This window comes from Lygodium microphyllum, chromosome 15 (genome assembly GCF_053477565.2).
Source record: "Lygodium microphyllum isolate KBCC chromosome 15, Lygodium_microphyllum_v1.1.10, whole genome shotgun sequence".
In the NCBI taxonomy this organism is placed as follows: domain Eukaryota; kingdom Viridiplantae; phylum Streptophyta; class Polypodiopsida; order Schizaeales; family Lygodiaceae; genus Lygodium; species Lygodium microphyllum.
The window spans coordinates 76,443,141-76,470,490 of record NC_141149.1 but is presented as its reverse complement, the minus strand read 5'-3'; the positions used below and the strand labels follow the sequence as shown (position 1 = coordinate 76,470,490).

The 27,350-nt window shown below is 40.2% G+C and overlaps 1 protein-coding gene across 2 annotated transcripts in view; it reads left to right on the top strand.

The window, feature by feature from the left end:
- Positions 1-20,250: 20,250 nt before the first annotated feature.
- The window catches only part of LOC148024680 (transcription factor MYB3R-1-like), a 67,850-nt gene continuing 60,750 nt past the window's right edge, over positions 20,251-27,350 (top strand). For both annotated transcript variants that reach the window (XM_087694330.1, XM_087694329.1), the window contains exons 1-8: positions 20,251-21,223; positions 21,355-21,409; positions 21,589-21,646; positions 22,066-22,160; positions 22,251-22,354; positions 22,918-23,046; positions 23,154-24,693; positions 24,904-25,154. In XM_087694330.1, the coding sequence (XP_087550456.1) occupies positions 21,105-21,223; positions 21,355-21,409; positions 21,589-21,646; positions 22,066-22,160; positions 22,251-22,354; positions 22,918-23,046; positions 23,154-24,693; positions 24,904-25,154 (2,351 nt within the window). In that variant the 5' untranslated portion in view covers positions 20,251-21,104. The remainder of the gene's footprint in view (positions 21,224-21,354; positions 21,410-21,588; positions 21,647-22,065; positions 22,161-22,250; positions 22,355-22,917; positions 23,047-23,153; positions 24,694-24,903; positions 25,155-27,350) is intronic.

Here is a 27,350-nt window from a genome sequence, read left to right as displayed (position 1 = left end):
AAAGGGCATGGCTATGTAGGCAAAGACACCCCACTCAGTAGCGAATGCGGTCTTATGCATGTCTCATCAGGATGTACTTACACCTAATTCTAACCTAAGAACCATCCAGGAAACTGTAGACTTCTTTGCCAACTACTCTTTTGAGCATATGCTCAATGTATGGAAATGGATAGTTGTCTCTCTTTATCGCATCATTAACTTTCTTATAATTAACACACACTCTGATCTTTCCATTCTTCTTCAATACAATCACGATTGGTGAAACCCATCCATGTGCTCAATTTCATAAATGAATCCTACTCTTAACAGCTTATCGATTTTCTCTTTGACAGTGTGAGCATGTTTGGGATTCATCAAATATGGTCATTGCTTGACTCGCGTTGCATCAGATGTCATGGAGATGTTATGAGTCACTACACTCAAATCCACTCCTTTTAGCTTGTTGAGTGACCAAGCAAAGATGTCTATGTATTCTCATAGGAGAGCAGTGAGACTTGCTTCTTCCTGCTCACTAGTCATCACCTATAAAGATAGGTCATCCAAGCATCTCCCCTTATTTAGGCAAATCAACCTCTTTCACTTTGGCAAGTTCTTCTATCGGCTTGCTTGCTTGCCCTTGTCATTTGGCTCCTAGCAAAATCATTATCCTATCGCCTTTCTTGAACTTCATGAATCATTTCTATAGGTCTTGTGGTTTTTTCTATTCTCTAGCTTCCGACTCCCTAGACTGACTCTTCCTTTCCTTCCTCAACCATCGGTGCCTTAGGTGGATTGGTAGGTCTCCCTTGGTGCATTTTGTATTAGGAGGTCAAGGTATCTCAGGGTTGTTGTCTGAGCTTACTTCTGACTCAAAATCAAACTCTCCATCTTTGCTAGAAGAGGGAGCCTCTCCTAATGGTCGTAGCTCTAATGGTGATTCCGTTCTGAAACTAACCTTGCTTGCCCATAGTCTATTACCCCTAAATGGTCTAGCCAAGTGTGATCGCATTCAGTTCTAAAAACTCCTCTTTTGATTCTAAATGTGTTGGCACTTTGTGGCTTTGAGTCTACTATGATCGGCTCAATTACCTGATCATACGTGTCGTATTCTATTGTGTTGGCCTCCTCTTCATCACTGTCTTCGTTCATAGAATAGCAGTCGTCATATCATCGTCTGAACTGTCCTCATCCGACTACTCGTCATCTCCTAGGTCTAGAAACTCCATTTCTTTCTCATCAGTGAGACTGAGGCCCAATTGTACATCGAGTTTAGATCTTGCACCTTGATCCACCTCCACTCGGGTTTGTCCAAGAGATCCTTGAGGGGTTTGAGATTAGCGGCTAGGTTTCCAGGTAGCTTGTTCGTCAAGTGCTCTAAGATCTCATGGAGCTCTCGCTTATTGTTCAGGATATGGAATGTGATAGGGGTGGGCCATCTACTAGGGCTTCTTGCCATCATGCATAATGGCATTGAGGGTTTTGTCCTTGGGCTCACCAATTGGGTTAGTAGCTTGTTCGTATTCCTCATTGTCCGAGAACGACAGATCAATCATGGCTAGCACGTACATCCAATCGTGCTCATCCTCAGCGTAAGGCATATACTTTGTTAGTGGCATGTAAGATTTTCTAACTTGAGTATCACCCTTCAGCATAGCTAAGATGGTGTCGAGGTTGATTGGCATAGTCTTCTACGTGTCCATCTCTACCTTCACTGCTTCCATTCAATAGCATAAGAAGATTAGAAGACTCTTGCCCGAGTCTTCTATGACTCATGCATTCCACATCTAAGTTAGGCCTAGTAAAATATCATAGTTGACTCCCTTCATGGCAATCAAGTCTACTAAGAACTAGACTCTTGCGATCTTCAATGGCCAGCACTCCAAATGGTTTGACCTTCATCCCATTGGCCAGTGTGACATTAAACCTAGCATTCTCAACAGGTGGGCTACCCCAGGTCTAGAGCACTGCATGGCTAAACACACTAACTTCTGCCCCCATGTCTACTATTCCTTTCCTTGTAGTGTCTCTTAGTGCTAGGACTGGTAAGACTGCATGCATCTCCATGCCTTCCTAGAAAGCATTGACATGTAAGGACTTGGGCACTGAGTGCAGTGTCAAGCTTGGTATCTACATCACTACATCATGGTCATGCAAGTCAACTGCTCCTTGCTGAAGTGGTCCTTCCACCTACTATTTCAGCTCTTGCCACACAATGTTGAATGCTGCCTAAGCAAGTCTCCTAAACTCAAAGTCACTAGGGTGGTTACTAGCATCATAAGAAGATTGCCAGTTGCTTTCTTATCTCCTGATTTTGCGCTCCTTGGCCAATGGCCCTAGCTAACTTGCTTGCCCCTGGCATTCAAGCTCTATCTGTTCGGCACTGCTTAAGGTACAGTTGCATCTCTAGACTTCCATCACATAGGTGAAACCAGTGTGCTCACACTAGAGAGATCATCGATTTCATCCTCCAAGATGGGCTCAACATCCTTTAAGTGTTCTTGGGCTTCTCTCACCCACTCCTTGACCTTATCTATGGCTTCGAGTTGGTGCTTTGGATTGGGGTACTCCCCGACCTTAGCACTCCCTTTTTCCATAGTCTTCGAAGCATATGTTTTTGCCCCTGTGTTTGTGACTTTCTTTCTTGCGAGTAGTGTTGTGGCACTCTTAGTTTTAAGCATGACCTTTGCTTCTCTTTTCTTCTTCCTTTGTCTACGACTCTTCTTTCTTATTGCGGCTACATCTAGGTTGCTAGGCCTTGGCACAGTGATATGCCAGCCCACTTCACGGATCATAACATGCGACAGGATGGGTGTAGTCTCTTCGTCAAGTGTTTCAACTCCAAACAACCCCAATGGTATTGATGGCATGATTGCCAAACTGGAGGATGATTTCTATCTCAAGAAATTGGCAAATAGGTGGGTGATTCCACACTCTGCTCATCTAAGGTTAGCCTTTTCTTGGTTGGCTTACTCCCTCTCGGGGCAGCACAAGGAAATGTGCCATGGGTGACTACAAGTCCAATAAGCAATTGACTCTTGGGTATGCCCTCCTAGTCCTCTACCTCTACCTCTACCTAACACCATCACCGACACTGGTCGATAGTCCATAAGGATCGGATTGCCCTCTTCGTTGTATGAGACATAAAGGTTCACATATACCTCTTCGTCATTTGGCTCTTCCACATAGTCGACTAGAGTGGTGGGTGGGTTACAAAAGGTCTAGGTGGCCTAGGTATGCCTCTAGGGTTAATTTCCATCCTAGGGATGGCTAGCCTCACCTCATTAGGTGCTAAAAGAGCTAATGGGCCTCCCCTCCCTAAGAAATTATATGGCATAGGTATGACTAGTTGTAAGGTTGCGAGTATGGAAGTCTCCTTGGAAGTCTACAGTGCATGGCATCATGACCAAACCTACCGTAATCGGTGCAAGATCAAAACTAAGGATCTTGACACTTTGCTAGGAGGTGGTTTCCATTGCAATGCACACATTGGACATGTGGGTGCATAGGTATCCTTACCATTTCTTGCAATCTAGCTAGCTCCATCTTCATTTCTGCTAGTTCTTGACTCTACCAAGGCCTTGTAGAGTTCCTCACTGCGTATTCCGTTGATAAAGACTGTGAAGACCGCTCTCTCGGTGGGTCATTTGTTAGTTGGGATTCTCTTATAGAGACTCTGCACATGGTTAACATAGTCCCTAATGTCCTCTTTGCCCTTTTGCTTGACATTCATCAGCCAAACTACGAGATTGACATTAGGGACTACATAGTCCCCTATGTCCTCTTTGTCCTTCTACTTGACATTCATCAGCCGAACTATGAGATTGTTGGAGTACCCAACCTCACAAAATCTTTTAATGAAGAGATTATTGAGGTTGTTGAAGTTGTTGCATTTCACAGTGTTTAAGCTCATGTGCCATGTCCTACCCTTATCGCCTAAGCATAGGCTGAAAGTTTGCGAGCGCTGAGCGGTGAGGCCATTAGCCTCATAGACGTGCTCGATTTGCTCTACAAAACTATATGGATCGTTGCCCAGTTGGTATTTGTCTAGCTACTTTGAGACTATAGGGATCTTCGATTAGCTCTTGGAGCCCTGGTTGACTCCTAATTCTACAAAGTCATGAGGTTACTAAGGCTACTGCGCTTTACTCTACTGACGTATTTTCAATGAGCCGCTTCATAAGAAGCTCACTCAGTATTAAGTCTGCCTCTGCTCTCTCTCTCTCTCTCTCTCTCTCTCTCTCTCTCTCTCTCTCTCTCTCTCTCTCTCTCTCTCTCTCTCTCTCTCTCTCTCTCTCTCTCTCTCTCTCTCTCTCTCTCTATGTTAGATCATGTCGATTCCTATTCACTAGAGCTAACACGCGTTGGACTTCTTGCATCTCTATGCCCTACCACAATTTCCTAGCTTGTTGCTCCTGGTTGTAGGCTGCGATGCTCTATTCTACCGTGCCTTACATGTTACTTTCCTTCCTCCTCAAGGTCTACGATGATGTCCTCTAATGGCCTACCATGGTGGTCTATCCAAGTTTGTAGATCGTATTTACTCACCATTTGCTAGATTTCGACTTGGAAATCTCCCAAGTTGAACTCGTCGCTTCCGTGATTTGCACTGGTTCTAGCCATGTCTATGGCCTCTTGCTCCACCAAGTTGTTGATGAGATTGATCAAGTTAGGCAATGTTGCACCTCCAATGCTGTAGATCCTTCTATGCATCTCACTTTCTGTGTCAGGTCTCTCTCTTGGTCCTACAGATTGGGATTCTTGATAGCCCTGAGGGTCATCTCCTATTGGTGGGTTTGTTTTGCTTATTATGTCTAAGTGTATTCCTTTCTTAATTACAAACAGCCCTCAACTTATGTACACTTCTAGTGTACATGGAGTTCGTTCCTATGCATCGTGCAAAATCAGGATTTTGGTTTTTTAAGTGCACTTCAAGTGTCAAAAGCAGTGTGGGGTGTGAATGCAGGATGATAGATACAGCTCTCACACTCCCTTCTACATTCTCTGCCAAATATGGCTCCAAGCTCAATTGCTAGCCACTCTCAATGGTCTCTAGGGCCTCTATTGTGTCTTTCAACTCAGTCAAATTATAATCGAGGTCTACGGGTTGATTTGTGACTCTAAGCAGGGTGGACAGCCAACGAGTCAACTAGTGTTGCTTCTAGGTCTGTAGGTCACACTACGCATAGTCAGGAGGCTCCACGAGCTACTCGACACATATGGAGGGCTACTGAAAGGTTTCATTGTTATGAAAGGTGCTTTGCTTTGCTTGGGATGCGCTGGATCTGTCAATTTTCACTGTCGACTTTTGGTCTGATTTAACAGGGTTCAATTTTTGGTGTCCGATTCGGACGTCTGAGCATGGGTGGTCCGATTTTTTTATTTTTTATTTGTCTAAATTTGATGTGTTCGATTTCCAGGTGGTCCAATTTTGAGCATTTAATTTTTGTGAGTCTGATTCTCCATTGCGTCCAAATGTCTAAGACAAGATGGTCTGAGTTTCTAATGGTGGCAAATAGTTTGAATTGGATGACCTATGCATCCAATCAAACAGGTCACAAGGGGTCCGAATTTGATTCATGGTCTTGCATCCAATCAAACAGTTCATCGAGCATCCGATTGTTAAGAATCAGACCATCTAATTATCCAAAATCGGGCATCCAAGTTTGATTCTAAGAATCGGACTTTGTTGCTTCATTAATTAGTGAATTAGAAGCCTTTGCTTAGCATTGTGGCATTGTATAAAATCTCTTTTGTTCAATAGTCAATTGTTGATTGGATTTATTACTCTAATCCAATATCTTGTTGATTGGATTTATTGCTCTAATCCAATATCTTACTAATGATTTATTGTCCATGGCAAATATAAATGAAAATCCATTGTAAAGGGTAAGCCAAGCAATGAGTCATTGCATGAGAAATCCATTTTCCTATCAATTTTATAGGTTCCGTTTCCATTCTATTGCATTACATGGAATGAGCTAAACGATTACTTCAAGTACTGCACATCATGTTGATTGATTAGAGCAATATGCCACTACCATGTTGACATACCTATCAAAGAAAAAGGTCTATGCTGAGGGAGATAGTGAGACAAAAGAGAGGATGACCATCCTCACTACGGAAGATCTTGAACGGGTGCAACCAACTGACCCAAGGGGAACTTTGCCTACCACCCAGTGATTTGAGCTCGTGGAGGGAGCTCATCATGTCATTTTATCCCTCACACAAGTACAATGCATGGAGGATTGAAGATTCAAGTGGTCATGAAGACTCAAGCCTCCTGAAGATCAAAATAGGGTAAAATATGACATTTATAAGACACTACATGGTTTATACAGATGATTACAAGTACATTCTTTATCTATGGAGGTGAAGTACATGTTGTACATGGCAATATTAGTAGAGGTGAAGTACAGGTGGTACAAGTTGCCCATAAGTCCTAGGTAGCTCCCCATAGGGTTTGGTAGCCTCAAAGAGTATTGATTGCAATCAAACATATGGAAACAGGGTACTCACATCTCAAAACATGGTACATGACTAGACAGTTCACACTCAAAGATTGATTCATGGGATATTTTATTCTAAATATGTTATAATATAGAGGTTCTCATCTTGAAGAGGGGATTGCAAGCTTTTATTTGAACCAAAAAGTATGGTAATTAGAGTTCCCTAGCTTAAGTAGCCAATTTCATTAATGGTGGTCATCCACAAGTACATGGGCTGAATTCTCAAGTGCCAAGGGGTCATTTGCCTTTGGGAAGGTTTCAATCTAACTTACAACTACCCTATGGAAGAGTTTCATCAAACTTTGAAGGCTCAATAGGTGTAAACCATGATTAGCCTATTTTGGGACAACAATCTTTCAACAAATGAGAGTTAAGAGATAAAATAGTGTTGGCAAAGTACAATGGGTAGTCATCTTCACCATCCAATCTAGAGGAATGGATTTCAAAGTTCGAGTCATACTTTGACATATTTCCTAGAAGTAATGATATGAAAATCCACTTTTGCCACATTACATTTGAAAGGGTTTACATGCACTTGTGTGTATTAGGAAAGAGAATATACTAGTGAAAAATTAGGATGCATTCAAGATATTTATGGCTAAAGTTTTTGTATCTCCACTTGAGAAAGAAATTTTGACAAGAAAGTGGTATAGACTAGAGGAAAGAGGCCCTATGTACGGGACTACAGAAACCAATTCCTTAATCTCACTACGTATGTGGAGAGCATGAACGATAAAGCCAAGCTCCATAAGTACATGTATGACCTAGAGCCTTCATTGTCGACTAAAGTTATGGCATAAAACTGTACCACCCTTTTCAAGGCTATTGAGCTTGTGGAAGGTATAAAAGAAAATATAGAAGAGAGCCTATATTTTAGCCCAATTATGGATAGCCAAGGAGTGTTTTAAAGTGGGGCCAAGTTGGCAATACAAAAAGAGTGCCAGTTTATCCACCATTTAATGCTTTAAGCCCTTAAAGTAATTTCACACCGTCAAATTGTTTTAAAATAGAGAAAAAGCATATGGATAACAAGTCTAAAGATCAAACTCACAAGGTAATCCAAAGCTCATTTCTATGGACCTATTCAAGGAAAGGAAGGAAAAAGGCTTGTGTTTTAAGTGTGGAGAGAAATATACATTAGATAATGCTTCCAAATGTGCATACAAAAAGGCTAAGGTTAATAATATGTGTGTCATTAAAGATATTGTGGATGAATATAAGGATCCAAAAATTATGTCTTATGCTAAAATTGAAGAATATGATGAGGAGGGTGCTCAAGAGCAATTCTATGATCCACCTAATGGTCTTCCTTTTGATCCAAGTGGATATGTACCATTTGATTCCCTTAGATTTAATTCCTAATTCCTCTCATATTCCCACTTTAGCCTACTCCATCTCTCTGGATGCTTGCACTAGTTTTAGGAGTCCAAGTACACTTAGAATACAAGGGAGCATCCAAGGGAAGAATATATTCATTTTAGTTGACAAGTGGCAGCACTCATAGTTTTATGAATAAAATAGCCATGGATCATTTGAAATGTCTACCTTCTGAATTATACTATCTAATAAAAGTACAAGTAGCCAATGGGGATAACAAAATTATTACTCAAAGGTGCTCATAGGTTCACTTATGTCTCTTCAAGAATTATGAAGTGCAAGTGGACTTAATCAACTAGAAATGGACCCTATTGATGCTATCTAGGATGTGATTAGCTGAAATCATTAGGTAAAATCACACTAGACTTCTCTTAGTTGTACATGGAGTTTGTGAGTGATGGATAGCTAGTACATTTAGAGGGAGTTCAATATACATTAGATTTTTAGCTTATCACAACTAAGAAACTCAAGAAAGAGCTTAAGAAGTGGTCTCCATTCTTTGTCTTGCATCTCAATATGGAAACCATATATTAGCCCAAGAATTTAGTAAGAGATGCAAACTTGAAAGCTCTATTGGAGGAGTACAAACATATTTTTTAGGTGCCCACTACTCTCCCTCCAAAGTGAGCAGTTGATCATCCTATAGATTTGGAGCCTAACTCAAAGGCTGTCAATAAACCCCTTTATAGGCAATTAAAGTATGAAAGAGAAAAAGTGGCAAAGGAGATCAACGACTTTTTGGAGATGGGATTTATAGACCTAGTTCTTCCCAATATGCTTCTCCAATGGTATTAGTTAAGAAGATTACCATCAAGAATAGGTACCCTATCCCATGGGTTGATGATCTCTTGGATGAGCTTAAGGGGGCAAAGATCTTCACTAAGATAGATTTGAGATTGGGTTATCATCGTATCAAGATGAGAGAGGGTGACGAGTTGAAGTCATCTTTTACAATAGATAGAGGGTTTTATCATTTCCTAGTAATGCCATTTGAATTAATGAATGCCCAAGCCACCTTTCAAAGTTTGATGAATGGGATACTTCAGCCCTTTCTCTTCAAGTTTATATTAGCCTTTGTTGATGATTAATTCTAATTTACAATAAATAGTTGGATAATTATTTAGTCCACATGAGAAAGATGTTTAATGTCTTAAAGGTAGCATATACTATTTGTTTCCAAGGAGACAAAGTGTGCCTTCATTCAAATTGAAGTAGAATACTTGGGACACATTGTGAGTGAAAAGGGGAGTTAGGCAGACCCAAAGAAAGTACAATGTGTTTGTGCATGGCCAACAGCTACTACTAATACCACTCCTCTTCATGGATTCTATCCTCTTTCTATTACAGGATTATCAGGCATTATGTGATTATTGGTGCACCATTGACATACATGTTAAAAAAGGAAGCATTCTTTTGGGACACCATTGCTAATCGCAATGTGATACTAATGGACCGGATATTGGTGCTATCTTACTTCAAGTGCATGGGTCGTTGCATTTGAAAGTTGCAAGTTAAGCAACAAGGAGATGGAAATAAATATGTATGACTAGGAGATGTTGACTATTTTGTAGACTGTCAAGAAATGGCACCACTATCTTTATGGCAACTGGTTCCATGTAAAAAGTGACCATATGATACTCAAGTATTTTCTCACACTATCTAACCTCACTCTCAAGCAAAGAACATAAGTGGCTACTCTCCAAAAATATGACTTTGACATTACCTACACTAGGAGCAAGTATAATTTTGTGGTAGATTCATTGTTAAGGATGTGGGCTTATGGAGTATCTTCTTTGACTTAGCTCCATCATGATTGATTGAAGATTTGCAAAAGGCATATCTTCTAGATGAGAAATTCAACCTCTTCCAAAAATTATAGCAACGCTCAATGGAGGGAAATTTCCATTTTCAACTTAAGAATGGTCTTATTTGGTATCATAGCAAGATTGCTATTCCCTATACTTCTCCATTCAAGAAGAAAATAATGGAGGAAATGCATTCTTTGCCAACAACTAGTCATTTATGGGTCTTTAAAACTTATGATAGGATTTCAAAAAACTTTCATTGGAAAGGCTTATGGAGAGATGTTGACTATTTTGTATACTATCAAGAAATGGCACCACTATCTTTGTGGCAGTTGGTTCCATGTAAGAAGTGGCCATATGATACTCAAGTATTTTCTCACACTATCTAATCTCACTCTCAAGCAAAGAACATAAGTGGCTACTCTCCAAAAATATGATTTTGGCATTACCTACACTAGGAGCAAGTATAATTTTGTGGTAGATTCATTGTTAAGGATGTGGGCTTATAGAATATCTTCTTTGACTTAGCTCCATCATGATTGGATTGAAGATTTGCAAAAGGCATATCTTCTAGATGAGAAATTCAGCCTCTTCCAAAAATTATAGCAACGGTTAATGGAGGGAAATTTCCATTTTCAACTTAAGAATGGTCTTATTTGGTATCATAGCAAGATTGCTATTCCCTATACTTCTCCATTCAAGAAGAAAATCATGGAGGAAATGCATTCTTCGCCAACAACTAGTCATTTAGGGGTCTTTAAAACTTATGATAGGATTTCAAAAAACTTTCATTGGAAAGGCTTATGGAGCGATGTTAAGGATTTTTGTCACACTACCTTCCATGGCAGCACAACAAGGACAACACATAAATCGAGAGGTCTATTGCAGCCATTACTTATTCTAGAGTGAAGATGGATGTATATAACTATGGACTTTATCACTAGTTTGCGTACAACCAAGAAGGGGTGAAATAGTATTTATGTGGTGGTGAATCAGTTGACAAAATCAACTCATTTTATTCTTACAAAGATATAGTTTTTAGCATATCAAGTGGTAGGTCAATTTATGGAACATATGTTTAGATTACATGGTCGTTCTTAAGTCATTGTGCATGATCATAACTCGAAATTTATGAGTAATTGTGGGCAGGCTTTTTTTAGTTCTATGGTAACTAAATTAGCTCCATCAAAAACCTATCATCCCTAAACTGATGGTCAAGCAGAGTGGGTCAACAAATGGCTCGAGACTTACCTTTGCTAACCACTATTGCCATGATATGTAGCAAGCATGGGATGCTTGGATACATCTAGTTGAGTTTGCTTACAATAATACCACTCAAGCAAGTACAGGAGTTTCCCCTTTTGAGGCTTTGTATGGTTACAAGGTGCCCTCCCTACAATTATGTTCAATGAAAGGATTAATGCCCAATAAAAAGAGGAATTGGAAAGAATGTAGGCCCTACTTCATCAATGCAATCAATGCAAGGTAAACCTCAAGAAGACACAAAACTAGATGAAACTCTATGCAAATGAGAGTGGAGATCTCTAAAGTTTCACGTAGGAGAATTAGTGCTTTTGAGGGTGCCCACGTCTAACAATGCTTCATTGAAGGAAGTTCCTCCAACAAATTAGCTCATCTCTATTATGGACCATACAAGATTCTTAAGAGGATTGGAGACTTGGCTTACAAGTTGCAATGTTCTTCTACTATCCGGATTCATAATGTTTTCCATGTGAGTCAATTAAAACCTTTCATTAGTTCACAAGTGGATTATTGAGAGAAACTGCCACCCATGGATGAAGAGGGACTTATCTAGTACATTCCATATATGATTATTAGCAAGCAAGAATATAAGCTTTGCACTAGATTTGTAGTGGAACACCTTATCAAATGGAAAGGTTTACCTTCAGATAAGGCTTATTAGAGATTAGCATCTATTTTGGAGGAATTTCCTTGCCTTAAACATGTACTTTTGGTTGGAGAAATGATTGAAGAATGAACATATTTGACCTTGTTTCCCTATAGACAGCTCACAAATAGCTCACTATTTTAGAACAGTTTTTATTCTCATCAATTCTCAAAGGAATTGATCTCCATAAGCTAAATGTACTTGTCAAGAGCTTTCTATGACCTATAGTGTGCTCAAATAGGATAGGTTTGTCCAAAGTTATTTTAGTTTTATGCCAACATGGATTGTTGTAGATAACATATTGTTTACTATTTGTAATTGGATTTTTACAAATATGTTTTGACCAAGACTTCAATTTTATGGCTCAGCATGGATGTATATATGGTCTACTTAGTCTTCTTCTTGGATTCCAATCAGTTTCATGGAGATTCTTTAGTTTGCTTCCATTCTTGTATATCATGTAAATAGAGTAGTATTCTGTCATCCTCATTGAGCAATCCTTTGTAATCGGCTCTCTTCTGTTTTGTAAGGAAAAAACTTTTAGGTGGGGATGGATTTAATGAAGGGAAAAAACAACATTATTTTAGTGAGAGAAAATGCTCTAGTCATGTTGACTTGAGTATAAAATGTATGATGATTAATTAGTCATTCATTCAATCATATAATACAAGATCCTCTTCATCACTAAGCTTCTCCTTCAACTTCCATGGCTTTCTCTTCTCTCTCTCTCTTCTTTTAGTATTTCTCTCTCTACTTTTAGTCTTTCTCTCTCCTTGACTAGACTTTCTCCCTCCTTTACAGATTTTCTCTCATATCTTTGTCTCATTCTTTACAAGGTAATAGTAGAAATTTTAGCATTCGAGAAGTAAGAGAAAATATGACTTTAGATCCTATGCTTGTGTTGCTTAATCTAAGGAAGTCATTTTTGTTTAGTGTGATACATGTAGGAATAACATAGGGGTGAATTAATGCAGAATCTCCAAGTTGTGGCATATTAGAGTCATGTTTTCTATGGTGCAAAACAAAATTTGCAAGTTTATGAGAAAGAGTTACTTGCTATAATTGTTGGGGTAAAAGGCCTTTGGGCCTGCACATGTATAGTGACTGCCCATATTCTTCATTCATATATATGAGATAGTGCAATAAGGCTGTCATATCAATTGGATAGCACCTACATTGTGTGTGCTTTTCTCTCCCGCATCTTCCTCTTCTCCTTCTCCACTGCCATTGCATCCCCTTCAAAGAGTATTAGAGCTTTGGATCAGAGCTTGATCGTGGAGCTTGGCCCGGCATTACTTCATCCTGGATTGAAGACCTAGACCTTAGAGCTTCAATGCCAGCCATGGCTTCTTTCCCCCAAGGTAAGATTTCATCTCCCGCCTCTCCTCGGCCCTCATAGGCTCTTTGTAGGTGTTCATTGGCTTCATTAGGTACCTTGTATGCCCCCATTTGCCCCCTTATCCTCAACATAACTAGCAGGCCCCACAGTAGCAGCTCACATTTTTTTGCACCTGTTTTAAAATCTGGCTCAAAAACCCCATTTTTTCTCATATCTCGGGCATCCAGAACCCGATTTAGGGAAGGTAAGAGTCTACCTTGGGGTTTTGACATGCTCCAGATGCAATGGTGATGTTAGATCTGCCAAATTCTGATCGCAGAATTTTCTGTAACAGATCTGAGTTGATTTACAGCAAGAAAATATCATGCTCTTAGCTTATGTGATGCTCCCGAGGCTTGATATTTGATGCCCAAATGCTTTGGGGATTTTTGCCCAATGTTTTGAGATGCTTTGGGACTTGGTTTGAGCTTTCATAGCTCGATTTATGCAGGGATTTACTGCTGTACATTGTTTGGGTAGCAAGGTTTTAGCAGGGATGGCTTATGCATAATGCTCTTTGTTGACATTCGGGTGTCCTGTTGGATGTATTGATGCTTGGTCATCATGGTTTATGCCCGGATATGCTATTTGAGAACTATTGAGCCTTGATTTGGATGCGGACACTTCATTGCTGATTGGGATTTATGCTACCTTAGTTGACATGTTATTTTACCTCTAGTTTGGTTATGCCTATGGTCTATGGGTGCTCCCGACTACTCGGGATGATATGCTGATATATTTGGATGATGCCACTTTGATATTTATGCTCCCGGATGCTTCTTGAGCAAAGAGTAGAGTTCAATTCTTGGTTCACTGTCATTTTCTTTGCAGCTGACATTTCACTTGACAAGGTTTATGCCCATGCTACCCATTATGGGACTGATGTTTGATGTGGATGCTTTTGGGTTCGACTACAGTATGGCAGATGTTTGGGCTTGAATCGACTTGCATTTGAGAATTTTGTGGAGCAATTTGCATTTGGTTTTCTTATTACTTATGTAGCTTGGATGCTATTTGGCCCTTAATGCCCCAATTATGGATCTTGGATTTACTTGGATGCAAATACATATTTGAGCAGTGCTTGCTCCACTGTCTTGGCAGTTGGTTATTGAGCTTTCATTGTTCATTGATGCTTGGTTCTTTGCGGGTTACTCCTTGATCACTAGACTTCTTGACAGTGCTTGGGTTTAGCAATTATGGCTTTGTTGCTTTTGTGTTGCCTAGCTTCTATGCTAGTTGGGTTGCTTTTACCCATACAGGTCAGAGAGCAGTTGCTCTTGATGCTTACATGGCTATGCACTTTGTCTATTGTCATATACTTTACAAAGCCACTTATTTGGATGTTGTTGTATAAATACTTGGGCTTCTCTTGGAGCTTAACCATTGCAGGATCTTATGCCACTTACCGGTCTTGCATTGGCTTAGATGCTACTATGTGGTCTGATGTACTGTAGAGTCATGTTTGCCATTATGGTTATGGGCTGATTTCATGGCTAAATACCATATGCTCTTATGACAGATGTCTTATGATTTACCATACTGTGGTTGGTTATGTCATGCAGTTGGCTACGACTCTTCTTCATGTGGGAGCTTTTGCATCCTTGGTTGATGCTTTTATGTCCTCCCGTTTGTTGAGGTTTCATGAGCCTTTGTAGTATGCTTCTACCACTGATGTATTTGCAAATGATTGTCTTTATGAGTAGGTTCCCTTCGTTTGGATAGCCCTCGACTACTTGAGCTCCTTGGATGCTATGGATAGCCCTATTCATGATGACTTGGATTCCTCGTCGTCTTCTACAGGTTCTTTAGTTATAGATGTTGTATGCTTCCATTGTGGAAAGCTTGGGCATGTTAAAAGAAAGTGCTTTAGACGGATTAGAGAGCAGCAAAGACAGAGACGGACTCGACATGAGCAGAGAGTCAGCGATGCATCAGGTATTACCACTCTTTCTAGTGGTGAGGTACATGCAATTACCCATGATGATGCAGTTGAGCATGCCCTCCTATCATCTAGTTTCCCTACAACTTACTTGCTCAATGATCAGGCCCATACCTTTGATTGGCTTTTGGACTCTATGGCATCTTGTCATGTTACCCCTCATAGAGCATGGTTCTCTTCTTACACGGAGGTCGACGGATGTATTGATTTGGGCCTTGAGCAGTCTTATTCTATTGTTGGTACTGGGGATATACACCTAGCTTTGCCTAATGGGACTTTTCTTATACTCAGGGATGTTTTACATATTCCCATGCTCAGTAAGAGCTTGATTTCTATCAGTCAATTGCATAATGCAGGATATACTATTTCTCTTCAGGATAGGTCATGGAAGATCTATTGTGGTTACTTGGTTTTGGTCAGAGGTTCTAGAGTTGGTTCTCATTACCCAGTGTATGTCTCTCATGTGGGAGATTCTATGGTTGCAGTTATCTGGATACCACATGCATTGTTATGGCATTATCGCCTAGGCCATATGCACGCCACAGAGAGATGGAGATCTTGTCTCGTTTAGACTCATTGTTGCCTCCTATGTCACTTATAGATCTTGATGCTTGCCCTGATTGTACTCTTGGTCCTTGCAAAGCCCCCGTGGCTTATGGCAATCGTATGAGGCATGCTCCTCTAGATCTCGTCCATTGTGCAGTATATGGACCTATGCCTTCCCAATTACTTGGTGGAGCGTCGTACTTTGTGACCTTTGTTGATCATGCTACCCACCGTGTTTGGGCTTTTCCCTTGGTGCAAATTGAGGATGTTGTAGTTATGCTTGACAGGTTTATGGATTTTGCTAGTAGCAGGCCTAGGTGCTTGCAAATGGATTATGAGAGTCATGCTCTCTCTCCCAGCTTTCGGACCTCTTGTCAGCAGGCCCCATGAGGCATGGAGTGGCATGCAGTCCTCCTATGATTACTTGAGGATGTTTGGCTACCAGGCATCTGTACGTATGCCACATGAATATATGTCACGTAGATGTATCCTCCTTGGTTTAAAACGCAGACACCTCTCAGGCCTCTTCATGAGCGTTCAATACGCTTTATGGCTGATTTTACATTAGCTATAGTGTCATTATAGCAAGCTGTTTATGCTGAAAATGAGGCACTTATTGGCCCAGATGACATAGCTATGCATAGCAATCAGGGTTAGGATGTTGGTGGTCAGTTGCTAGACCCCTTGCAGGTTCATGAGAGCCATTTTCTTGTAGATTTGCAAGCTGGACAGCCAGCCATACGTCAGTCTTCCACTTCGCTGAGGCCACATGTAGTCTTGAGACATTGTTGGACTAGTGTCCGGGATGTTGGCTCTCTTTTAGTGATTGACTCTGGAGAGTTTGACTTCTCTTCGCTATCTTGTATGCGCCATGCTGATACTATGTGTGACTTTGATGCTTTATAGCCGTGCATTGATGAGTTGTGCTTGCTTCATGAGAAGCATTCTTGGATTGCTCCATTGTATGGAGCTGAGGGATTGCTTATCTCCTGGATGTCATGGACTCGGGGATGCTTGACTCTTCTTCTGCAAAGGTTCCCGACACTTCTTGCACAGCTCGCTTTCCGATTGGGCATTGGGTGAGATGTCATGATTCCTCACATTGTCTTTTTCTTTTCTTTTCTTTGTTTTTACTCCCCAGCCACATTGGCCTTTTAGTGGGAGGTTGTTGCGATAAAAGGCATTTTTGGCCTGCCCATGTATAGTGACCGCCCATATTCTTCATTCATATATATGAGATAGTGCAATAAGGCTGTCATATCAGTTGGACATCACCTACATTGTGTGTGCTCTTCTCTCCGGCATCTTCCTCTTCTCCTTCTCCACTGCCATTGCATCTCCTTCAATAATTCATGCACTTTTGATATGGAAACACTATCTTTTAGGGGCTAATTTTATAGTGCAGACATACCATCAAACATTGCTACTTTTTGACTCTTAGAAAGTTGTCTAAGAAACACATGAGATGGGCCAACTTCTTATCTATGTTTCACTTTCAGATTATGCACATAGATGGAAAAGAGGGCGTGGCAGTTGATGCATTGTCATATAAGCCTTAGATTTTGGCTACTGTACACATACTTCCTGTAATAGAAACATAGGCCCTAGATATTGTAGATCTTGTTAACATTCTTTAAGAGTAGCCATGAGCATATCGCCTCAATCTTTGCACGATCATACAAATGCCATTAGTTGACACAATGTGCCCCAAAAAGTGAACGTCTTCCAAAAAAGATTCACTTTTCTTGTCATTTTCAACTAGCTTGTGCTTACATAACTCATTGAACACCATGTCCAAATGCTACTACTACCTATGATCTACCTCATTCTTTGAATATACAATCATACCATCAAAGAAAGCACTCATAAATCCCCTATGTGGCCTAAAGATGTGGTCGATTATCAGTTTAAATATGCTAGGAGCATTCATAGAGGCATGACAAGAAACTCATACAACTCAAAAGATGTCTTGAAAGCTACCTTAGGTACATCCTCTCGTCTAATACGAATATGATAATACCTACATTTCAAATCAATACATCTGAATATGACTACCCCTTGCAATCTATCCATAATAATATTGATCCAAGGGATCAAAAAGTGATTTATTTTTGTGATTTTATTCAAAGCATGATAGTTAATGCATGTACATTATGATCCATCCTTTTTCTAAACAAAAAGTACATGAAAACAAAAGGAAGATGAGTTGGGCTATTGAATAAGCCCTTTTTCCAACAATTCATTCACCTAACTCATTATCTCATCTTAGTGGGCTATGCTTTACAATGTAGGGTGACTTATTAGGAGGGCTACTTCTTGGAATAAGATCTATACCACTTATGGCATTTCGAGCAATAGCTACCTTGGAAGTGATTGATAAAACTAATCAATATACATTTTCAAAAATAACATATGATCATTTTCTACATTATCAACCTTAATGAAGACCAAGTATGCAGAAAGGTGAATTTTCATTACTTTAGAAATGGCAACAAAGCCAATATAATAGAGAAAGGTTCCCCTTTCAATTTTATATCCAAAGTATGAGCGTTGCCCTTGTGATGAACAATGATCACTTTAGCATGTGAATTAATCACTATATGCACACGATGGCACCAAGGTATACCAAGCAAGATATCATAACTCTCAAGCAGTGCAATGAAAAACTCTTTGCTATCCACATATTCGTAAATGTGTAAGTGAAGCTTCCCAATGAGTGGTGTGACATGCTTTACATGGCCCTTGCATGCCATACCAACTGCTCCTCCGAGTGCCATCTCATTCTTTTTCATCCCTAGACACGTTGCCACGTCCATGGAGAAAAGTTGGCTTATGTTCCATTAGCAAATAAGATTAATGCATGTTGATATCTAATTTTACCCATACTCTGCATACCTTAGTACCATCATCATTAGGTTGATCACTAATAATATTAGCACTAAATCAATTGATGTTTTGGGCTTCTTTTCCTTGGGATCTTCCTAATTTTTTAATTTCCAAATTGTTGACTATTGGAATAGTGCTAATCAATGTGGCCCTCATGTTCGCAATCAAAGCATTTATTCACAAACCTTAATTTTCTTCATTATGTAATTATTTTCTAGCCATTTCTTTGTTGTTTTGATCTCTTTTCAGCTTGATTTTCAGATCTACCCCTTTTCTCATCCCTCAAAACTTATTATTCAACTTTTCATCCATGCCTTGGAAGCAAACCCTAATTTTTGTTATAAATTTAGAGATTAGTCAAAATCTCTACCTTCAATGGTTGATCTTACTGGAATTTACTAAGAAAGAATGGGAATATATCGGAGAATGAGAGATAATGTTGAAAAGAGAGAAAATTATGATATCTTCCATGAGGGAGAAGAGAAATCTATTGCTACCTTATTTTGGATATCATTAAATGTTGCCATGCGTTGCTACCCTAAAGCATTCTACTATTGTTGCCAACCCCTATAGGCTATTGTCTACTATTGGACAACCTCTACAGAAAGTTACATGTTGTGAGAACCCTCGTGGCTGCCTATAATAAACAACTCCTTCCATGATTCTCCTTCTTCACAATGGTCTCTCCCTCTCTCTCTCTCTCCCAACCTCAAAAAACATTTTTTCACTTGTATTAATTTAAGTTAATAAAAATAAATGTAAAAATTATTTTAATAATTATTTATGGCTTAAAAAAATAATTAAACTAGCCAACAATTATATTGGTTAGGCCAATTGATCACCCAAGTGATCTTGAGCACTCATTAGCCTAGAATTGACATTAATTAAGTAATTATTGCCAATTCTCCAATGACACTTAGGACTAATTAAATGGTCTAGACCAAATTCTTACACTAGTTATCACCTAATACTTGTCTAATATAGCTTGTTACAACTTTTGCATTTGGCACTCATTATTTTTTTGGGGTCCCAAGTCCCACACTATGGAATAATGAACCTACACCTCACATGTGCAATGCACATTTGCACATTTGGCTAACTCTTTAATCAAATGCTAAGCAGAGCATCAAAATTTCATGTCCTTGTGATACTTTAAATTCTAATATAGTATATATGTTAACTTATATGTGATTTGTATAACTTAATACATCACAATGTCTTATTTAAGACACGAAGTTTATCGATTTCATGATCTACCAAAATTGAAAAAAAATACCATAAAATATTTACTCCCTCCTAGTAAGTCTCATGAGAAATAATTGTCAAATATTTACTCCCTTTTAGTAAGTCTTGTGACACAATGTTTTTTCTTTTGAAATTTGGACTTTGTAGCTTTGCCAAGTGCTCTAATGGCTATAATAATATCAATTTGCCTAATTGGTCTACCTTGGGGATGCCTGAAAGTTTTTTGTGAGGAGATCACATCATTGCATCTTTTATTGTGCGGTAGGAGGAACCAACAAAATAATGCTTGGTTGATTTCCTGATTATTGGATCTTGTTGATCGATTTCTTACGATGATATGAACTCCTTCTAGTACACTAGGATTTTGCTTAAGGGGTCGATTTTTTTGGAGGGTAACAACTTTCGAGAGTCTAAAACACAAAGACAAAGAATCTAGAAAGGCACTTGACTAGACTTTCAGTCTACCCATTGCACAAAAAACTTTGCCTTTGTTCTCAAACCATTATGCACTTGCTCAGATGTGAAGCCTATCATTGGTGTAACGTTTATATCCTAATGCATAATGTTTATATCCTTAATATACCAATAAATTGTGGCGTGTGAAACCCTTCTAAGATGTTTGGCTTAATCCGCCCTAAAAAGCCTTGATCCACCCCCCAAAAGCTGTGCCTGGAACGCAATCCACGATACCCTTCAAGAGGAGCGCCCAAGACAGAGACACTTTTGACTCCACCGTAACGTGACCGGACGACCGGCTATGGCCGGTGGGAAGGCCGTTTGAGGTTTGAAAATTTGAGGATAGTGAAATGGGTCGCTTAGATCCCGTCACATGCGTTCTCCATAGCCCCCTTTCACATCGAGCTTCTTCACAGAAACCTGTGGCTATGGCGGATGGAGGCTCATGCTGAGGAGACAAATCTACAGAAGAGCAGGCTTGAATCTCCTATTTTTTGCCTTTCGTTTTTGTCTTAGATCTCTCTACCATTTGTTCGTATCTTTGATCTTCCCCCCCAATCATTAGCTCGCTCTCTGTCTCTGTCTCTTCTCTGCCGCTCTGTTTCTGTTTGTGTGCGTGTCTCCACATTGCAGGCAGACCATGGACTTTCCCCTTCCCCTTCAGCTTCCTCTACCCCACTCTGTTTCCCCTTAATGGCCCCCATTACTAGGATTCCCTGTAGGGTTCCGGCTTTCCTCCCTCATTCCCCAGCAGAAAGATCCTTCTACTATCTTCTTGCAAATTTCCGCTTCTCGATCCCTATCCATCTGTCTATCCCCTACACATCTCCCCAACCCTTCTTTTTCCCCTTCTTCTACTTAACCCCTTCCAGATTGAGTGCCTGGTCACTAGCATGCCATTGGCTTGCGCATTAGAATGCCATTCGCCTTATCAGAATCACCTTCTTTGCTGACAAATGGTGGGCTGGGCTCCATCCTGGCTGAGCGAATTTGGACTCACAGTTTAGCGTAGCCCATGATCTAAGGCTTCTGCAGCTGCAAGTATTTGGGTCATGTATTTTATTGGCTATTCAGAGAAATGGCAGGGATCAAATCAAGGAAGAGCTATGCTTCGGAAGAAAAGAGATCAGCGCCCTCATGTTCATCTGTTTCTGATTGTAGTGACAGTACAGTTCATAGCTTACCACCTGTGCAAGGGTAATATTATCATCTAATCCTGCTGCTTCTACTATCCATGTTTTACTGGGATGTAAGCATCAAACTTGTATAAATATACAAGTTTGGCAAACTTTAAATCTCATGTCTTGGATAATTATATGCCCATGCAGACGCACAGGTGGCCCTACACGCAAATCCTCAAAAGGTGGATGGACTCCAGAAGAGGTAAGTGAGAAATCATACATCTGGATTCAGTCAACAAGAATTATGCAGCAGATGTCAAGATGAATTGAAGGTCTCTGACACAACATTGTCATGGCCCAAGTGATGCAGTTGTTTAAGGGATAACAGCCTAAATAGCAGTGCTATGAGTTAATGTTACATTGATGCAATTATTTTGCCAGGATGAGAAGCTTCGAAGGGCAGTTCAGCATTACAATGGCAAGAATTGGAAGGAAATAGGTATTCTGCTTCACCTTGTTCTGCTTCAAGTTAGAGAACTAACTTGATCTTCAGCCAATCACATGATTTGCACTCGGTTCTTGTAACTCTGAGGAAACTAGAAGCTGATCCTCTGCTTGCATGTTATCAAGAAAAAATCAGATTTCAAGATTACCCTCACTGTATAGTAAGATTTATTGATGTTGGTGACTGATAAAATTTAAGTGAAGATGTGAAAGCTACAGTCCATTGGTAAGTCCATCACCTTTTGACTAGATTCATGATGGTAGGGTCTCAACTTGCAGTTAGAATGTTCTCCACATTCCATTTAGCTTATGGAGTGAACGATTCTTTTGCGTAATGAATGACACAGTTCCTCCTTAGACCGATGTAACTAGCCCAGTGAATAATGATACAGTGTACTGTGTTGTGCTTTGCAGCGGCATTCTTACCGGATCGAACAGATGTGCAGTGCCTGCATCGCTGGCAAAAAGTTCTGAATCCTGATCTTGTGAAGGGACCGTGGACAAAGGAGGTGATCATAATAGTTATTTCCTTTATAGGTCATGGTGGGACATGCACTTCTTCTTGATGTTAACATGATGAAGGCTTGATATTTGTTCAGGAAGATGAGAAAATAGTGGAGCTTGTGACTAGGTTTGGTGCAAAGAAATGGTCAGTTATTGCGCAGTCTCTACCAGGTCGAATTGGGAAGCAATGCAGAGAAAGGTTTTTTGTCTCAGTTGTCCCTTTTATGCTGTATGTTTTATGGAGTTTGGTGGCATTCTTGATTTACAGAGCACACCTGCTTCTAGACAAATTTTCTTCTAAGCTTCACAACATTTGTAGAAATGATCTAGTAGATCTGGCCAATCATAGTCTCATGCATACCCATGGAGGCTCACTGATACCTTTTTCATTAAATCTTGTACTCAAGTCTCGTCAGTAACCATGTGATTGTTCAAATCATGTGTCTGAATGTAGTGCCATGCACGAGTCGAGCTGAAATAAATGCAGAAATGACTAGAGGAGATCTTTTCCACCATCTCATTTTACGATGATAGGCTGGTTTCATTTTGCTTTGATTGGGCAGTCTTAATGTATCATGATCGTGCTACAATGTCTGTTAATTTAGCTGCAGATTTGGTATATCAAAGATGCATGCAATATTTTTGTATGCTAACTATCACAGATAAGTTCTAGTTGCATCTATTGTGAATCCCATGAGTGAATGTATGCTGGTGCCATCACTTATCTTTGATAATGATACTTTTCACAACTACTGCTGATAGATGGCATAATCATCTCAATCCAAACATAAAAAAGGAGGCATGGACTCAGCAAGAGGAGATGGCACTCATTCAAGCTCATGAAATTTATGGAAACAAGTGGGCAGAGATTGCCAAGTTCTTACCTGGAAGGTGTGGTTCCATGATCTTTTCTTTTCTCACCTAGCTTGCCTGTCACCATAAGCATGTTTCAAGCCTTTTTGAAGTTTGACTGATGTTTGCTGTGTTTGTTCCCTTAGGACGGACAATGCTATAAAAAATCATTGGAACAGCTCTGTTAAAAAGAAACTGGACTCTTATGTGACTGGTACATTGAGTATGCCGTTGGAGGCAGGAGTTTCCAAGCCTGTGCTTGACAGCATGCCTCCAACTACTCGGACAGGCAATGCTCAAATTCTGCCAGCTTCCCACAATTATCATCAACAATCACTGGAAGTAGAAAAAGAGCTTGCACATAGAAATGTAATCTCAAACTTCTCTACTCAGTCCAGCATATCTACTGGCTATCTGCATTGTCAGCATGACATGCTTGATACGAAAAATGGAGATACTACCAGGTGTGGGAATAATGACAGGTTGCGGCTACCTCATCTTCAGCAGGTAAAATCACAGAGGGAGTTATCTACACCTTCAGAACAGCTTCATGGTTGCCACATAATGTCTTGTGAGGATAGGCTGCTGGAACAACACACTCAAGCTGCTCCAGATGTGATGGATTTGGATGCTTATATTCCAGAACCACTAGTAACATCAAATGAGATCTGTTCAATGGAAGTTGAGGGTGTTGATTCCTCCTTGCAGCCAGCATCTCCCCCATGTAATCCAAACGCCATTGTCTCATCAGGTCTTTTTCTGGTTAATGCACCAGGACAAGTGCCTTCTGGACAGTTGTATTCGCCTTTAAAATCTTCATCCCACCTCTCTACAACTTCATGGTCTCCTTTGAAGGGTCATGCAACTGAAACTTCACCTAGTGCATTTGAAAGGTTCAACGTTATCGCTCATAATGAAAAGGACATACCCATGTGCGATGCTGAATGCCTTCAGCTACTAGACATTCCCTCCATGGATGATCCAGTAAGATGTGCTGGAACAACTTTGTTGGAACATTCACCTGAGCAGCAGCAAGAATTGGCAGAGGAAGTGCTATGGCAGGGAAGTCAAGATGTTCAGGACTCCGAAATACTCTTCTATGAACCTCCCAAGTTCCCAAACATGGAGCTGCCTTTCACCCACTATGATGTAATGAGCTCTGGCTATCTTCAACAGGCATACAGCCCTCTTGGTGTACGGCAGATGTTCATGTCCACGTTAAATTATTCTACTCCATCCAACAGTCATTGGAGTTGTTCTGCTGATGCAGACACGAGCCCTCAGGCAGTACTCCGCATTGCTGCAAGAAGTTTTGGTAGTACTCCCTCGATATTGCGAAAGCGACAGCGGGATGGGTTTACCCCACTTCAGCAGCATGCTGACAAAAGTGACCTGCTTTCAAGCACGGAGGTAACAGATACAGTTAGCTTGGGCATGGATGGAATTACCGAGACATTGTCACATTTGAAAGCCTTAGAAGAGAAGCCAGTGCTTGTTTCTCCACCCTACTGTTTGAAGAGCAAAGTATCCTCAAGGCTTGCAGATAAGGGTTTGGCATATGCACAAGAAGTCCAAAACAGGGGTAGATTTGCCAGCAGTGACCTTGAAAGTAGTGAGGTTATCACAGGCACTAAGAGAGAGGAACACAACCAGGCGAATTCCCAGGAATCAAAGCAAGCCAATAAGGTAATTCCATTTTCTAATCAGGCAGAATGATGGATAAGGGGTCAGTGCTTACAACCTCTGCCCATGATAGGTGGGATAACTTGCAGAGCTTCTTTTGCTTTGACCCTTCTGGAGGTGGGCTTGACATAATGAATGGGTGGATAAAAGCAGGGGTGCCTGTGATTCTGAAGTGAGGTCTTAATTTTTGTGATTTTTCAATGACAATTGCAGAGGGAACAGATTCACAACAACGACCAGAGATTGTGCTCTGGGATGGAGACAGAGCACCATGAGACGAAGCCCGTGAACCCATCCAAGGGTTTAGGATCTGGGTCTTCCAAATTCAATAAGGTTTCACCAAAATGCTCATTATCAATCATAGTACCCAGGTCGTGTGAGAGGAAGCTGGGGCCTGCTCCCGAATCAAGGGTATCAACACCATTGAATCATGATTGGCTCTCCGAATTAGATGGCTTGAACTTGTAAGTGATTGGGTTTGGCACTGTTTCTTTCTTGATTGTAGGGATTTTGTATTGCTTCTCTAAGGCCTTCTCACTTCTGCCTACCAGGGTAATTGTGGGTTGCTTCTTGGTAAGAAATTGAACTACGAAACCCTTTGTGTAGGAACAATAATAAAAACTTCAAAATTAAAGGTCAAAATCGACTTAATAATAATATGTTGAAAATTAAAGTCCTGAACTTGGTGGCTGTCGTGATTGTTTATGATCATATTGCCGGTCAAAACAAGTTTAAAAAAAAAAAGCATTTGATGAACGCCAAAAGGTGTTATCTATCATTTTTCATTGTATTATGTATGTGTGACATATTTGGATTTTTAGATGGTTTGAGGTTCAATCTAGATAAATTGAAGGTATTTCAAATAGAAAACTCAATTGTCACATAAAATATTGGGTATCCCTTCACATTGTCACCGAACATTGAGGTTCAATATCAGGCATGGTGAAAAAAAGAAACCTCTGGGTTTTTCAAGGAGGAGGTTTGGAAAATGGTTCCCCAGAAATGGAGGTTTAGTGTCATTGAATGGTGAAAAAGAACCTCTACATTTTCACAGAGAAGAGTTTGATATTGATAAAATTAGTGCCGATTTTAGTTCTATTTTCCTAGAAAAGCCCTAAACAAAGCCTTATAGGTTTGAAGTTGGGGGTCTCAAAATGCTTTGACTGGGTGTACCATATTGGAAGTTTGTTGTAACTTGACCCATTGCTTTGGAAATGTAACATGCCCCATAAGACTTGCACACGGGCAAGAATTCATAGGTTCCATGCATTTTCATGATGCGCTTGGCTGCGGACTATGTTTGAAATTAGGTGTTTGTGGAATTGTTTTGGAGGTGAGTGGCTTGCTCCGCTTATCACAGTCCCATTTTTCTCATGACTAGCAGTAATTCCTAGGGCGCCTGCCTGACCTTGCCTTTTTGATTGTATTGGACCTCAAGTTGTGCTGCAGATTGCTGTAACTGTTGGTGCCGCACTCTCAAAGGGACTTGGACAGCTAGATATACAAGTAATGCTATGCGACAATTAGCATGTTGGGCTAAGCTTCCATCTCAAGGAACGATGTACCCTATTGTTATAATAGCCTACCATCTTGGTGTGTGGATGGACCCTTGAGCATGAACCCAATAACATAGTAGGTTAAGTTCTCACCACAAGGAGTGATATTCCATACTATCAGCCCACACCATCTTGATGTGTGGATGGACTCTTGAGCATTGGACCAATAGTATATCGGGCCAAGCTCTTGAGTCGTAGCACACACTATCTCTCTATATAGATGGAGCTGCTTTTGGCAGCTTTTAGCAGGGTAGTTTCATATGATTTGTACGATACATTCAATATGTGAATGTGTATGGTATGGAACATACTAAAAAATTTCAAGAATAAAAAATGTTGCTTCGTGTTTTTGTTAAAAAATATACATAAAATTATATATAAAATTAGCTTACATACACATAAAATATGAAACCTAAAGATAGATCATGGAAAGTACAGAGTGAGAGAGGGAGAGGAGAGGAACAAGGAGAGGAGAGAGCAAAGATGTGGATGAAAGTGGGAGAGGGAAAGGGAGATAGAGATGGATGGTATGTTGAAGTGTAGATGAAGCTTGAATTAAATAAGAGGTGGATGAAGGTTGAAGAAGATGATGAGATAAGAGAAAGGGTTGCCCTTTTAAGGGTTGAGTTAAGGGAGGAGACTAGGAGTTTGAATGAGAAGTGGAACTTGAAGTTGTAGTTTGGGAAGAAGAGAAGTGGGTAGGAGGGAAATAGGGAGAGGGAGAGGGAGACTCAGATGGATGGTATTTTGAAGTGTAGATGAAGCTTGAATTAAATGGGAGGTGGATGAAGGCTGAAGAAGATGATGAGATAAGAGAAAGGGTTGTCCTTTTAAGGGTTGAGTTAAGGGAGGAGACTAGGAGTTTGAATGAGAAGTGGAACTTGAAGTTGTAGTTTGGGAAGAAGAAAAGTGAGTAGGAGGGGAAGAAACACGGTTGCATTAATGGGTAGATTACTTTTAGCAATGATCACTTTTTTAAAACAAGGTGCAATGGTGGAATTGAATGGTCCACAAGTGGAATGTATGGATTCTAAACGGAACATTCAACCATATTGAATGTCTGTATGCACATGGAATGTAGCACTAGCCTTTGGTGTAAAGGAT